The sequence below is a fragment of the Ipomoea triloba genome, chromosome 9 (assembly GCF_003576645.1).
Source record: "Ipomoea triloba cultivar NCNSP0323 chromosome 9, ASM357664v1".
NCBI lineage: Eukaryota > Viridiplantae > Streptophyta > Magnoliopsida > Solanales > Convolvulaceae > Ipomoea > Ipomoea triloba.
Window position 1 is genome coordinate 26,993,833 of NC_044924.1, and position 16,669 is coordinate 27,010,501.

General features: G+C 35.6%; 1 protein-coding gene and 1 non-coding gene across 3 annotated transcripts; one reads left to right on the forward strand and one right to left on the reverse strand.

The window, feature by feature from the left end:
* Positions 1 to 3,263: 3,263 nt before the first annotated feature.
* On the forward strand, positions 3,264 to 3,345 carry TRNAS-GCU. Its single transcript has one exon. It is a non-coding gene; the product is annotated as a tRNA-Ser (tRNA).
* A 774-nt stretch (positions 3,346 to 4,119) lies between these two features.
* Positions 4,120 to 14,959, reverse strand: LOC116030516 (phosphoacetylglucosamine mutase). 2 transcript variants are annotated; one of them, XM_031272784.1, is made up of 11 exons: positions 14,681 to 14,959; positions 13,519 to 13,579; positions 8,103 to 8,219; positions 7,747 to 8,009; positions 7,182 to 7,301; positions 6,521 to 6,663; positions 6,182 to 6,424; positions 5,437 to 5,855; positions 5,177 to 5,352; positions 4,699 to 4,795; positions 4,120 to 4,541 (listed from the first exon to the last, which is right to left on the reverse strand). In XM_031272784.1, exons 3-11 carry the CDS (start codon positions 8,161 to 8,163, stop codon positions 4,387 to 4,389), a joined length of 1,677 nt encoding a protein of 558 aa, XP_031128644.1. In that variant the 5' UTR covers positions 8,164 to 8,219; positions 13,519 to 13,579; positions 14,681 to 14,959; the 3' UTR covers positions 4,120 to 4,386. The 2 variants fall into 2 exon arrangements, with proteins under 2 accessions (XP_031128644.1, XP_031128643.1); XM_031272783.1 differs by lacking the exon at positions 13,519 to 13,579.
* Between the last annotated feature and the right edge of the window lie 1,710 nt (positions 14,960 to 16,669).

Below are 16,669 nucleotides of genomic sequence, written 5' to 3' on the forward strand. Positions count from 1 at the left end.
TGCTTTATTTGCCTATTCATTGATCGCATGTGGTAGAGGATGTTGGGAGCATGGCCTGGGTGATGGAAACTGCTTTGAGTTGGTTGAAGGTGGAGGTCGAACACGCGACGAGGGAGTAGTCCACTTGCTCGGGCAGCGGTTAGGAAGTCATGGCCTAACCTATGCCCGAGGGGTTCGGCTACCTCTCCGAGCTTGATTGACACTCACCACCATTCCGAACTTGGCTTTAGTACTTCATCTTGGGTTGCCCTCCTATTCCCTTTTACCTTATTTTTGCTTTTTGCTTAACCGATAATTTGTTTGTTTTAATGTTACACCTTATCCAATCTTATAATAATTGTTGGCCCATGTATCTTAAGCTTGTTTAGTTCAATGTGTTATTGCATTGTCTTACTTCCTATTTTGTGCTTTATTTGCCTATTCATTGATCGCATGTGGTAGAGGATGTTGGGAGCATGACTTGGATAAAGGAAACGGCTTTGAGTTGGTTGAAGGTGGGGGTCGAACTCGCGACGAGAAAGTATTTCATGTTGTAAAATTGTAGATCTGGAAATTTCAACACGTTTAGTGAAAAGTTAAACATATCGGACTATTGTGGACTTGTAGCCGAGAAAAATCATCATTCGGTAGACTTACCCGTCAAACTTATCTTTTTATAATGTGTCGAAAGTTTGCAGTATGCAATAATTCCAACACTTTTGCAATGTAACTTCGACTTCTAGGTTAATTTGGACCCTTGTAACTTCATAATTATGCTTTATGGTCTTCATAAGAGTTGTAGCCCTTTGAGCTTTCTTTCCAATGCCATTAGAACCACTTCAATTAGACATTCATACATCATGTTATGATTAAAATACCAAGCATGTGTCTTTTTGGGTGTGAAATGCAACGTTTGTCATCTAGTCAGCTGTGGACAACCTAGGTCGGTTTACCTTCTTATTATTCTTTGTCGACTGGAGTCACAAGAAAATATTTATCCAATACATACCCTTGAGTAATAGCTATACTACGATTTTCTCTCGTCACTCAAAAGCTATTCAATCCCCTCTCATTTAAACTTAATCTTCGCAAGTATAAAAATCGACTCATATTAATTAGGAATCCGTTTTTCATTTTCCATTTTCAAAAGTAAAGGCACGAAAGAAAGAAATTTAAAAGAAAAAAAAAAAAGATAGAGAACAAACAAATAAGTATAATTTAGTGAAATTATAGAGACAGACAAGGAATTGACAATTGAATAAAAAATATTTGTTACTATTTACAATGATATACTATATACATTTATGTACAATGATATACATTTATTGGATATGACCTATAACTAATTATGTAGTGTTTGGTTAAGTTGTCAAAATCAAAATTGAATTTTAATATTTATGTTGCTCCCATCTCTAAAAATAAACCACTTGTAAATTTATGTGGACTTTAAAAACAAAAAAAAACAAAAAAAAAAAAAATCAATCATGACTTCAACCTTTCTTTAAATGAAAGCTTGCAAAGCTTGAAAAATGTTACCGAATGACATTTTGCAACAACCTTTTGTGTTCATTTATAAAATCAGCCCAAGGCTATTATTATTATTATTATTATTATTATTATTATTATTATTATTATTATTATTAAATAAAGGGATGAGTATTTTGGGAAAATAAAATTCTTTTTTCAAAACGGTAATGTTGAATGCTGCTCAAATCGTTTTAAAATGAACAATCAATTATTTTTACCAGACATTAATTTAACTAATATGGATCATAGATCTTGTGGTCTAGTGGCATCCGATAAGTAGTTATGAATAGTACTCAAAAACTCGCATGGAAAGTGGGGAGTGAATGTGTGGTCATGCATCTGGGAAAACAGTGTTTCATCAACCTGAATTCTAATTTGAATATTAAAAGATTCCTCTTTATTTATGTCCCACTTAAATTATTGAGGTTTAAGAAAACAACATACATTTAGATTCCTAATTGTGACACCGCCATGTCAATAAATTTTGATATCATTCTATCACATTAGAAACACCCTAAGTTAATTTTAGCCGTGTTAGGTTTCTTTTTTTTTTTTCTTAAAATAATAATATCATCAATTCTAGCTAGAAGTAATAGGACGAAATTAACTGAAAAATGTTTGAGTTTATCTATAATTTTATCAATTATGGAAGTATAAGGGTCAAACTGACCAAAATTTTATTAATAGAAAAATTAAATTGAACAAGCTTATATAGCACAAAGTTGTTAAAAACTCAATTTCTGGTCACTTTTGAGTGGTAAAAAAAAAATCAAACGATTTACATGATAGTTTAACTATTTATGAATATATTTGATGGTCAAACCCATTCATTTTAACTTTCAAGTGTAACACACAATTGTAGCATAATTGCATAAATCCTTAGGTCATCCATCACTATGGTTTTCCATCATTATCCATCTTTGAATGATAAACACTTCAGTCCACACATGATCATGGCTAGTTTAGTCTCTCTAAATATCAAATTTAGTCAAACAGGATGCTCACACGTTTTATAAGTTTGAACCCTATACTTAAGGATCTCAATGAAGTAAATAGCGGAAGTATTTTAATTGACTTATAGACTCCCAAATATTTCATGGCAACAAGGCCAAATCTATACCTTATTTTTTGGATTAATTGAATAGTTAAACTATGCTTCGGATTTCTTTGCAGTTTAAATGTGAACTATTTTAAGCTTCAAAATTATATTTTCTAGTCTTAAGTTAAAATGGCTTTCCAATTCAATTCCTTCCAGAGTGGTTTGGTTTCTAAAATTTTTTCCCTAAGACTAAATTTATCTCAGAAATTTTGAGACTCTCGAGCTGAAATGACAATTGAAAAAATATTTAATTTTTTTTTAAAGTTCACAAATTGCAAACTTCTAACTTGAATTTTACTGTACTAAAGGTTGTCACGTATTTTGCATCAGATTTTACTTTTCTCTCTTTCTTTTTCTCTCTCTATTTGCCTTTTTTTTTTTCTACATGGCCTGCAAAAATTAATGTAAAACCTAAACTAATGAGCATACTCATACTCTTATATGGATGTTGGAATGATAGATGTATAGTAGTAGGGAAGGTAGTGAAAGACAATGATTGTGTTTCCCAGAAAGAAAGAATTTAGTTGGGAATTGTAGGACTAATGGACTATGACGTTATGAAGATTACTTTTAATTTAATTTAATTTGTATTATTAACATCTTCATCGTTATTTAATTTATCTTTGATATATTATGACTTACCAATTTTAATGTAATCGTCGCTTTGGCCGAGTGGTTAAGGCGTGTGCCTGCTAAGTACATGGGGTTTCCCCGCGAGAGTTCGAATCTCTCAGGCGACGTCTTCTTTCTATTTTTATTAGCACTGAGTTGAGAGTTCATTTTTTTGTAATGTAATGTTTTTTTTTTCTCATAGCACTTTGGTATTCATGTTGAAATCCACTTTTCCAACACTCCTAAAAGCAACCACAGTGATGAATTTTTATTTTAATTTTTTTGTTAGAATTTGTTGAGAGTTCATTTTTTTATAATGTAATTTTTTTTTTCTCATAGCACTTTGGTATTTATGTTGAAATCCACTTTTCCATCACTCCTAAAAGCAACCATAGTGATTAATTTTATTTTATTTTTGGTTAGAATTTGTATTAGCAATGAGTCGAGAGTTCATTTTTTTTCTAATGTAATTTTTTTTTCTCATTGCGCTTTGGTATTCATGTTGAAATCCACTTTTCCATCACTCCTATGTCCTAAAAGCAACCATAGTGATTAAACAATGTGCTGTGTTTTAAAACAATCCACCAACATATTTTTGGTCATACAAAGCTATCTTTTGCTCTCCCAGCTTCCCAAGTGCTGTGTTTTTAAACAATGTGTAGTTTCTTTGAGCTAAAAATTAAAGAAAATACTTAATCTTGTAATGTGGTATTATGGAGGGGTATACTATACTATGTGGGGAGTCTGTTCCTATTCTTGTGTTCGTGATACTATTAATTTTATTGTGTAAAGAATGGCAATTGAGGTCTAACATTTTGCCTTGTTCCAATTTTATTTTTCATAATGTTTTACAAGTAAAAAGTTATTGAGACAAGAAAAAAATTATTATAACTGAGAGGGACTGACTTTGAATTTTTGTAGAAATCTGCTCTTTTTCTGCCCTTAATTGAAGGCAAAAGCTAAGCACACTCCCAGCTTAATAACTCTTACAATGCATAACATTTATTCATTCTTTTAAAATGATATGACAAATGACAACATGTGATCAACTAATTCTATTATTTAAATAAACAAGAATCAAGCTTAAACACTGCCATAATATAATATAAGTTTATGAAATCCAAAAATTCCCTAAAACAAGAGTGCAAGACAGACAAATTCATTTGGATTTAGGAGTTTCCAAATCCAAGATGGTGTTCCACAAGTCTGGCCACCGAATTGGCGAGGGCGTCTGCTCCTTCCTGAGTGGTTGCTTCAGCATATACTCTCACAACGTCTTCTGTTCCGGATGGCCTAACAAAACATCTTCCTCGAGGGTATTTTTCTGTATCACAACAACCGACTCATTAATATTTACCATCTCCAGATATGTAAGGTAAAATTATGTTTTATCATTAAGATAAAAACCAGGATAAATTCATCTCACTATCAAAAAAAGAAATCAATAGACACGGACTGGATTTGTATATAAATGAACTTACCAGTTTCAATATTTATTGCTTCCTGAATACCGGTAGGTGTAACAACCACAGTCTCAGCATTTGAAGTGGTAATTGCAGTTCTGTCAACTACTTTGACCTGAAAATAAGAGGAAAATTAAGTGTGATTGAAATGTATATACACTCTGCAGTCCCTCTTTTATTCGATGAATCAATGATTTGAAAGTTGTTTAGCCTCGAAATAATATCAAGAAATAACAGAAATTGAACCATGTTCCTTTTGCAGGAAAAAAGAAGGGGGGGGGGGGGGATTTGGGAATGAAGCAACTTAATCAGTCAATAGAAACAAAGCAAATGATCAACTTCCTTTTGCTTTCAAGTTTATGTTGCAGTTTGTGATTTGCATATTAACAATTAACATACCGGCTTACTCTGTACACTGACTACATTCCAGCCAAAAAAAGGATGTTGAAAACTATTTGGAGCATAAGAATAAATCCCACAAGAGAGAAAGACTAACCTTAAGTTGTCGGCTAGGAAGATCGTTATAAAGCTCATTCCATTTGTAGATGGACCATCCCATATGGTGAAGGATAGCCTCCACCAAAAGCAAACCACTTAAAGCATCCCCTACAGCTTGATTAATCAACTTACTAACAGCCAAAAGTCTCAAAGCAGCCCTCTGTTCTTCTGAACCTGAAACAAACAAACAAACATTCATTACGAAAGGCAGTTAAAGGCCGACATCAGCAACATATTGATGAAGACTGGTGAAATAACCTTCAGATGTCGATAAATATGAACTACTTCTACTCTCCAACCAGTGTAAGAATGCTTCTGAAAACAAGATGGTTCCATGCCCATTTGCCTCAAAATAAATACCAATATCAAACTCTTCAGCTTTCTCATGCAGGTATTTCACACCAGTTGGTGTAAGCACAACATCTAGGCCCATTAACTTTAGGTAATCAGTAGATGCCCCATTTGCATATGCTGTCTGAACAACACCAAGCCGTGGTTGATAAGACTCATTTCCTACTCCATCTATGCTCTTGTTCAAAATACTTAATTGCTCCTTGATAAATAAAGCAAACAGGGATAATATTTTGTCCCCATCAACAAGGTCAATTGTTTTGCTGTCATTTGACTTTACTGAAAAATAAACAAGCCTATCAGCATCGCCATCCAGACTAGCACACCTGAAACACTAAAATCATAACTAATTAATCTGCTTCAAAACTTAATGAATCAAATGATCCTAAAAACATATTTTAAATCATATATATACCAAAAAACTTGTACATCAAATATTAATCAGTAATGGATTCGCAAGAAAGGACATATGTAACTCCCACATCCGTAATACTTTACTGAAGTAGCAATATATTCAGATAAGTTTACAGGACAGCTGTGATGTCTACCAATGAAAAAGCACACATCAGAACATACATAAAACCAAATTATCATATTACCCAACAATTTCTTCAAAACGTTTCAAAAAATAAATAAATAGGAGTTGACTCACCGAAGCCCAACATCTTCATGGTCAAAACCGCGTGGGACAATCTTGTCTTTTTGCACAAAATCAGCGCCAACCCCATCATTAAGAACGCCATCACCATGGTTACGAACTTCAATGCAGATATCAGACAACAATTTCTTCAGCTCTTCAAGCTTTTCTCCACCTACACCATCTGCGCCGTCCACAATCACTTTGTCATTCCCAAAATTACTCTGATCTCTTTGGGGTGTCAAATCCATCAAACACCTACACAATCAGGTAAAAGTGCATAAAATTAATATTTTTCATTAAAACATGTCAGATGAAGAATGAAAGTTTCTATCTTTCTCAGCATAAATCAACCTGAAAGAGCTCGCAAGTTGTTCAAAGTAACTACATTCAGATGCTTCCATGCCTTTGTTTTTGGCACGGACCATCCAATGGAGTTGTGGGGTTGTCACCACTCCTACATCTTTGGCAATGGCTCCCACAATTGATGCAACTCCCTAAAATCAGGTTGAAATAGAAATAGTTTATTATTATACTATAGAAGGGTAAAGGTGTAAAGGTAAATGATATGAAGCCCAATCAATCCTCATAGTGAAGTTGACTAACATGTTGCAAGATACATTTCTGCTTTCTAAAACATGTAGGTTGTAGCTTTTGCATGCCTGTGTTGTATAAGTATGCCCTTGAGAGGCAGAGGACACCAAAAGTAGAGAGAGAGAGTAGAGAGAGTACATGGGTCTATAATGCTTGAAAGTTTAATTGTGATAGTCAAAATAGATGGCCCATATGTCTTCACTAGAGGAACATTGTCTTATCTAGAAAAAGAAATGCACGCGCACACACCATAAATGCAACTACACCACTGAGGGTTCCATGCAAAGGATGGCGGGTGCAAATTTTTGTTGTGGCCTTGTGGCTTTTGAAGGCATAGCAATAGTAGAACAGCTTTCAGCTAGATTACATTGCATTTATGCACTACAAAGAGGTCAGAGGTTATAATAAGGATAAGCCATACTTTCTTTGCAGCCTCAAGGAGACGCTCTCCGCTGGGCCTCGTGTCTCTCCCCAGTAATACCACTGCTTCCTGTTTTCCATTAAGCGTAATGTTTTCTTTCTTCACAAAATCAACTATAAACTGTTTCAAAAAAACAAGAGTTTTTTTAGAAAACAAAAGTGAAAATCATAGAAACCAAGCATAAAGTTTAGAAGAATCATAGAAGCATTTTGTATCAATATATAGTATTAGAAATTTAAACAAATGGAAATAACATCAAGAAAGTGAGAGAGAACTGCTTTTCAAAATAAAATGTCTAAACAATAATGACATAACCAATTCTCAAATTGTTTTTGTCACACATACACAATGTAAAAGGACTCCTCATCTCTCCCCTCCTTTTTCAACTTTGTTTTGTTAGTCTTTCCTATTCTTCAGCTTCCTACTCTCTACCTACACAACACTCCATTTACAAGTTTTGATATAAACCACCAACTACCTGTTTTCTATTGGTCAACACTTAAGAACTAAACATGATTCTAAACTAAATGAAATTTCTGAAAATAGAGAGTTTTCATTATGAAACCTCAAGAAGTGAACTAGGATTTGGGGCATTAGCAAGCTGGTTGGCAAAGGGCTCCCATTCTTGAGTCAACATTCCACCGCTTGGGTCAGCCACTTTGACTCCATTATCAGAGACCTTGTTGTGAGACGCAGTGATCATTAGGCCAATCACTGACCCAGTCTTGAGCGACCTCAGTGCAGCCAGTACTCCCACCCGGAAGACCATTGATTCAAGTACTGACGAATCAGCTCTGAACCCTGATGTTCCATATGATAGTTTTACTCCTGTTCAAAGATTCTAACATTAACATCCAAAAAAATATAATTAATTTACTGAAGAAGAAGAAATTTAACTGAAATTGGAAAGAAAACTTCAACCTTTGGGAGGTGGAAAACAAGCTGCAGATTCAAGGAGAAGTGAGCTCTGTTGGTCATCCATTACCAGTCTGACTCTTCAAACAGAGAGAAAGCTTCTTTGGTTTTTATTCTCAAGTTCTGATTCATGCCAAAAAGAAGAAGAATATCCCAATTGTTTGAAAAATAGTCAAGGGTACAAGCACTGAGCAAGAAAGTGCCCAATAAGTAATAAAATATACAATTATCAGTACGTCCTAATATTTCATATAAAGCAATCAAAATCATAAAAGAAGTAAAGCTAGCTGAATTTGAACACAAGTATATCAGGATCCTTATGAGATCTATAGCATTAGCCTAGAGAATGTAGAATGCAAAAATTAGCATTACAGTGACACAAGATCAGAAAGGTAAACTTCAAACAGTAAACCAACAAGGTTTGAAGTTTAGCTTTTCCTAAATTTATAGAAGCCATGGAAAGCTTAATTGATTTCTTGTCACCCTAATTTGCTAAACAATTATAATGGGGTTTACTTGTTAACGTCTTAATTTTTCCACAAAGTTTCAATAATTATCGATCCAATTACAGATTTACAGTTGACAACAGTAAAGGAAATATTCCAACAAAGAAGTTGTGTCACCCAGTCAGAAAATCAGCTTTGATTAGCAATATTGGAAAAATTGAGACAAAATGAAGGAAAATTGAGGCACATTGGAACAAAGATGAGCAAATTTTTCTAGCTCTCAACAATCATAAGAAACAACTCAGAGTCCTTCCAAATTGAAATGCTTTGCTAACATATCAAAGATCAAAATATATCCTCGGGAAGTACATGAAGCTAAGCAATCTCAGTCAGAAAGACAGCTAGTGGATCATGACAATCAGAATTTGATACCATCAAAGTACATTAAAATAATGGCTGAAACCAAATGGTATCATTCATTCACAAGGCATTCCTTTAGTTGTTTCATTCTTCAAAAAAATGCTTTAAAGAAAATAGGATAAATCAAACAAAAATGAAATAGACAACGGGTCAAATACTATAGAAAAGAGTGCAAAAACTAGGGGTGGAAATAGGCCAAGCCGGGCTAAGCCTTGGCAAATTAGGCCTGGGCCTGTTATGAAATCCAGAAGTATGGGCCTAGGCCTAAGCCTGTGAATAGGCTTTTGTTTAAACCCAAGCCTGAGCCTACAATAGGCATGGACGGGACTGAAGCCTTTTTAAAGACTTATTTAATAAATAGGCTTTTAAAAAGACTTCAAAGATAGGCTTTAATAGGCTTAGAGCCTATTTAAGGCCCATACATTATAGGCTTTAAATACGCTTTTATGCCTTTTTAACGGCCTACATATTTGTAAAAAAATAAATAAATAAATAAACCTAATACTACAACAACAGAACATATTACATAACATGATAACTAGTCCAATACTTGAATACAAAACTAGTAAATAACCACAAATCAATAAGTCCAAAATACAAAAATTTAACAACGCAAATTCAATACAATGTCCAGAATTACATTGCCCAAAATATAAAAATCTAACAAGTAACAACACAAGTCTGGAAGCTAGAGATATTCTGAATATATGAGACGAAAGGTGCACATCTCCATGAAGTAGAGCAACATTCATGTGATGATTAAATGGTCAAAACTACGAGGCATAAGATTTACACTAATTATAGGGTGAGGGTATGAGCGAAAGGTGAGGACTAACCGACTAAGGAATAACTTACAATTGAATGACCCACAAGTTCCATTTGGGAATTGGTTTTGAGTTGCTCACTTAGAGGCTAGAGCAGTAGGTGCTGAAGATGCAGCATGTTTGAGATGTTAGTGATCTTGACCATTTTTTTTTCATTTGATCCTAAAAAGTGAAAGAATGGTGTCCAACGTCCATGATTACATAATACAGATACTGCTTATAGATGCTCACACAAGATGACTTTTGAGTGGACATAAAATCTATCATATCCTTTCATAGATCAAATTTCCACTACAGCCATTCATTATATAATCCTAACCTGGACTGACCCAAGAGGGGGAGGATGACACAGAGCAAGACCATTGCATTAGAGATTTGATCTAGATAACAGTAGGCATTATCCCCTTCCTCACAGGACTTGGCAACAGGATTGCCAAGAACATGAAATGCACCTGTGGCTTTGTAGGCAGAGAGCATGGAGTGATAGGCTCTAGTGGCAGGATGGTGGAACCTGCCATGCAGTCCCACTGAAGTTAGACAGTTTGCCACAGCTATTTTGGTCATATATATCTCTCATACTATAGAAATCTAAAAGAATGCTCTACAAGTTTTATGTTTTGAATTTCCAAGATTCAGACTTTATAAAGCTCAAAGTTGCTGCCAGTGCACAGATGCAATTTGAGGAAGAAATCTTGTGAAGCAACAGGATGGTGTGGTGGGATTGAGGAACCCCTAAGTGAAGCCTGTGATTCCTAGGCAGAATGTGGAGTTCAAAATGGGATTGGTTAACAGGAACCCATGTGCAAACCCTGAACACCAACTCTTGCAAGGAATAATAGAATATCCTCTGTTTGTGTGCTTTAATAGCTTGTACTCTTTGGCTTTATATACTTGTGCTTAAATTGGATTATAAATACATGTCTTGAACAATGTAAACACTTTTAGCTATTTTGAAAATTGAGATCAAACTTCTCTCTCAACAATAGCTAGGACCCCTTGAGTCTGTAGTCTCTAAAACTTGCATGCAAGCTATTGACAGGTTAGTGGAAGTGCTGAGAGAGACTCGCATTAATCATCTCCAATGATAGCAAGCTATTGACGGGTTGGTGGAAGTGCTGAGAGAGACTCACATCAATCATCTCCAGAGATAGCAAGCTTCTTCCTATCAGATTCGCGAGGACTAGGGTGTTCTGGAGGTATTGGTTTTGGGTCCTACAACAAGTCTTGTTGGGTTTGCATCAAATCCCTCCATCACTCTGCCCCTTTTTGGCTGACCTAATCCATCTTATCACTTTATCTAACAAGAAACTACTGTCTCATGCCTTTTGCATTGTAAATGTGTTAGTAATTGACAACACTTAAAAAACCAACAAAAGGAGCATGCAAATTTAAATATCCATCCCCTTGGCACTTAATTTGCAGCAAATCAATAGTAGGATCTTGGGATGGTTTATTAATTCTGGCACTAAAACAGATAAAAAGGTTGTCATTTGTAGGACCTAGATCTAGAAATAGAGTTTGCTCACCTTCAAAACATATGGGAATGAAAACTCAAAGCAATCCTAAATGGATTATTCTAAATAAGCATTGTGGTTGAAAATTTTAAACAAGAGCACACAAAATCACACCTATGATTTTATTATGGGCACAAGAGACTGAGGATTAGACTTCGATGATAAATCTGAACCAGCATCAAAGTTTTCAGTACCATTGCATGATACTTATTTCCTATATATCAGATAGAGTTGAAATAATGGAGTAGGAACCAAAAGTTTCAGTTTCAGTTGCAGAAGTTTAAAGTGAGGCAGTCTTCACATAAAAGCTCAACTTCTAGTCACTTGGTTTTAGAATCTCAGCTTCTGTAAGTTTTCTGACACACACGGTATGGTTGCAATTTGTGCTCTTAACCGATAACAGATATTGTTTATCATGAAATTCTACAATATCTGTCAATCGTGCACCATGACCCACTGCCTCACTGTCCTTTCTTTCAACTCTGTTGAAATTTTGGGTGCAAAGTGAACAGTTGTACCATGAGTGGCATTACTTGGCTTCAAATTGACAATATTGGGTTTCTTGTCACTTTGTAAGCCAGAAACATACCCACCCCATTTGCCTACATCAGGCCAGAAGAAAAAGAAATAAAATTTCTAAGTTCATCTAAAGTTTGGGTAAAATATAATTCATAACATATCAGCATTCCTCCAAATCCAAAAATGCTAAGCCACTGATTTACCATCCAGAAGGAGGGCATGCATATTCTCCATTTAAACAAGAAAGTTAAGATACCCACAAAGAGAGCAGTAAACTAGTCAAGCCAAGGCTGGCGTAGTGTGCTTGAGTAGTTGAGTCTGGAACATCATATGCTTCAAGCTTGGCTCGTTAAATACAAACAGACCATGCCAGTTCATTAGGTTTGGTTCAAAAAATGTTTCAAAACCAAAGCTTCAAATCTCAACATTTTCCAGCTCACATGCAGATCAGTGGTTGTCCAGATTAACAATACTCAAGGTGACATTTTAATATTAAAAGAAATTGCTCTTAAATAGCCACTTTTATATTTTTCCATATGGGGTAGAGGAACTTGGTAGCAAGAAAACTTAAGGGCTAAGAGATACTCCGTAATTGTAAGGGAAAACTGAAAAGAGAAGGCTTGGGGAAATTACATCTTTGGACAGTATAGACTGTATAACTTATTGAAAAGATAAAAAGATAAATGGATAGTGTGTGAGTGTGTGTGTGTGTGTGTGTAAAATCTTAACAAGCCTAACAAAACCTAACCAGCCAAGCTAAGTTAAACTTGTCAAGTCTTAGACATCTTTATAACAAAACCTAACCAGCCAAGCATCTATTTCATCCACATTAAATTCAGGACCAGCAGCATCCATAACCATTGTATGGTAAGCATTAGATGCTTCTTCACTAGCCATTTGAGATGGGGCACCAACATCTTGATCGACATCTACCCTCAGATTGGCCTCGCCATGGAAGCGCCAAACATAGTAGTCCGACACAAATCCATATTTTGCTAAGTGGAATTTCACGGTAGGCACATCTAAAAACTTGGTGTTTTGACACTTGCGGTGATTACATGGACACTTAATTCTTTCCCCGTCCATCCAACTATGTTGACTAGTAGCAAATTGGATGAAAGTTTCAAGACCAGCCAAAAACTCCTCAGTGAGAAGACCATTTCTAATTCGTGTATACATCCAATGACGATTTGAACTCATTGTATTTATCACCTATTGTAAAATATTTTTCAATGCTACATTTCATTTAAAAAAAAAAAAAACTAGAACTACATTTCATCGAGACAGAAAGAATCCCTTGACCAATACTATCAAACCTAGTTTCTACAAATCATGCCAAATTGAAATGAATCAAATGTATAACAATTCTACCTTATTTGGGAATTACTATCTAAAATTAAATCTATTGACAATTCCTAGAAATTTGGTTAATCATACTTTGCATTACAAAAATTAAATAATCAAAATCAGTAAGATTAGACATCTTTATAATACTTCTGCTTTCTCTCTATAAAAACCCAAAACTACATTTGACCGAGACAAAAATCATTCGAAGATTTCTTATAGACATTCAAATATAGATTCAAATAATCATAAGCCTCCGGTACCCACAGGCGGTTTGGCCGGAGATAACACAAGTGCCGGTACCCACAGGCGGTTTAGCCGGCAAATAAACAATAAATAAAAATTTTATAATTACCTTATCAACCGAAGAAGAACTTGAAGATTTTTGAAAGTTCAAACTTGTCAGTTCGCAATACCTAGTAGTCAATGTTACCACACGTTAGCACTTGATAAAATAAAATATATACCTTACTATAAAACCTAGTTTCTACAAGTCATGCCAACTTAAAATGAATCAAGAGTGGTAAAAAAGATTTAAACTTGATGAATTTAATAGTAAAAAGAAAAAAAAAACCATTCTTATTAATAAAAGAACTTGATTCAAATTAAGTTAATTGGATTAAAAATTAAATTAATAGCAGTTTTAAAGATCACATTAAATTGATAAGCAGAAAAATTAAAGAAGAAGCTATTGCTGGAGAGGTTTTTAAAGAACATGTGGTTGATGCTACAAGATTGAAACAGACTACAGCATTCATATTGTTCTTGCATCAAAATTTCACTGCTTGATGGATAAATGCACACTTGAATCATAAGCCGGAGACAATGAACCCCAATTGAACATAAGTATATCAGAATGTTGAATGTATGTATAGAGCAATATCAAAAGAAGCTATGGGAGGATAACTATTGTTTGTTTTTTACTATTTTGGCATCTCTCAAGACATTCATGAAGCATCTAAAAGTTCCATGTATATCAAACTCAGGCTAATGGGAGGAAATTAATGTGTCTTTAGGTGTTCCAGCTTAGCCCTGTCAATGCATTCTACCGGAGTAATGATTAATTACTTAAATGTTCTATACAGAATCCATTTTCCTTCTTTCTATCTCAGCTTTTCCTTAAGCATAGTAGAGAAGACATTTTATTATAATGCATCAAGGATTAAAGCTATGCATGTAACTACTCAGTATGGAATAACGCTGGTTATTTTATCAGATTCTCTAAGAGGCATTTTATCATACAGCTAGGAGGAGTGGACAGATAGCTAGGCATGAAAATGAGGTATTAAAATCACATATCTCACAAGACAGACAAAATTCTCAGAATTGAACATTCATTACGAGTACGGAAACTGATACGATTTCACATTACGAGTACATTCACACAAATACATACATCCATTTTCATATTCATACATATATACACATAGATAGAAATATTCATACATATATTACAGTATATAATATATAGAAACACATTCTGAAAAAATTAATATATACTACGTAGAAGGAATTACCTGGGCGGTGGTCGTAGGTTTGCAGCGACTGAGCGTGAAGGTGTGCAGCGACTGGTCGTAGGAGAGTCGGCGGCTGAGCAGCGACTGGAACAGTAGAGTCGGCGGCGTGCAGCGACTGAGCAGCGACTGGTCGTAGCGACTGAGCAGCTACGGTCGGTGGTCGGCAGCTGGCGGTGACCGTAGGTGGGCGGTGGGCGGCGGTGACCGGCAGACCACTGGGCGGTGGGCGGCGGTTTGCGTTTGAGGTTTGCGTTTGAGTTTAGGCGTTTGTATTTGCTCTGGGGGCGGTTTAGGCGTTTAGGGTTGACCAATCCAATTTTTTTTCTTTTTTAGCGACGGATACAACGATCCGTCGCTACGTTTTTTAAAAATTCCGCCGCGTCAAAACCTTAGCGACGGCTTTAAGGTTCCGTCGCTATATAGGAAACTAAAAGCCGTCTCTACAAATCCGAACATACGTGAAACCAGATCAACTTAGCGACGGATATGGATATCCGTCGCTATTTTTTTGAAACAAATAAGGAAAGCGTCATTAACTTAACGACAGATTTGGGGTTTCGTCGCTATAGCGACGGAACCTCAAATTCGTCGCTAGAGTACAAACACAATACAATGGCCGAATTTCATTAGCGACGGATTCCGATCCGTCGCTAATTTCTAACAAAAACAATTTAAAAAACGGGCATAATACTCTAGCGACGACAATAAATTCGTCGCTAATTTATTTTTAAAAATCGGCAATCATCTTGTAGCGACGGATACAAATATCCGTCACTATTCCGTCGCTAGTTTGTAAAAAAATATATATATGCCTTAATCCTTAGCGACGGATATCTTTCCGTCGCAGATCCGTAGCTAATAAAATTATTTAATCAGCCCGCCAAAATTCCGTCGCTAAACCGTCTCAATTTTAAGCGCGATAATTTACCGCTAAAATTAGCTACGGATTTAACGACCACCCTTTTCCGTCGCAACGTACCGTCGCTAGGGCGTCGCTAACTTCCAATTTTTTGAAAAAAACAAAAAACCGTCACTATACCGTCGTTAACTTAGCAACGGAATGAATCTGTCGTTATTTCTGCGTTTTTTTGTAGTGAAACCCATGTTATAGAACCCGCAAGAGTCCAAGCAAGAACATGTTCAACGTAGGTAGGCATTCAATTAGGATACAAGATGAACACACTTAGCTTGAAATATAGCTTGAAATAAGAGATGAGAAGATCTAATAAAAAGGACGAGGGGGTCAAATTAGGGCTATCACCTTCTAAATGCTATTTTCATTTCTAGCACGTTGGGGAATCTTAAAACAAGGGTTTACCACAATGTATGCAAGAATCCTCAATCTTTCGATCTAAGGATTAGAGCAAGAGTTACCCCACTTTCGTGATATATCAACTCTCAGCTCTTCAAGCACACAAGTATTGAAAATCCCCAATCTTTTCCTACTTTTGTAGTGAAATATTGGGTAGCGAAGGAGGAGGCTTGAGTCGATTCCCCAAATTTTATTGCGAAAAGAACTCTCCAAGAACATAGTACAAGTAAATAAAAGAGAGAGAAGAAAAACTTCTCTAATGGAGAAATTCGAGATGGAGTCCAGAGCCTTATTCAAATCCAAGTATATAAACCTAATAAATCAATCCTTGAAAGGGAAAATAAATCTAATATAAACTAGAAAAACATATCTGGAAAAATTTGGGAAGGGTTTTCTATTGTCTCCCTCTTATGATCTTGGTATATTCATAATAAAAGACAATTAATAGCGCAGAACAAGAACCGTCACATCAGACACTGGAGTGTCGGCACCTGTGTATACACGCTAGCTTGCTCAAGCGTGTGTGGTGTCATCCTGTCCCGAGACAGATTCCTACACAGACATTTCAGTGCACATGCGACACTAACATAAAAACGCTCCTTGCTTTGGCTCCTGAATGCGATACTTCTTCGGGATTACTCCATGTTGCTCTCGATCATCTCAAAAAGGGCTCCTTA

Coding starts and splice junctions, on each gene's coding strand:
- LOC116030516 (XM_031272783.1), bottom strand. CDS start 8,163: ATGGATGACCAACAGAGCTCACTTCTCCTTGAATCTGCAGCTTGTTTT. Junction 8,010..8,102: donor TTGTTTTCCACCTCCCAAAG/GTTGAAGTTTTC, acceptor ATCTTTGAACAG/GAGTAAAACTATCATATGGA. Junction 5,353..5,436: donor ATATTTATCGACATCTGAAG/GTTATTTCACCA, acceptor TGTTTGTTTCAG/GTTCAGAAGAACAGAGGGCT.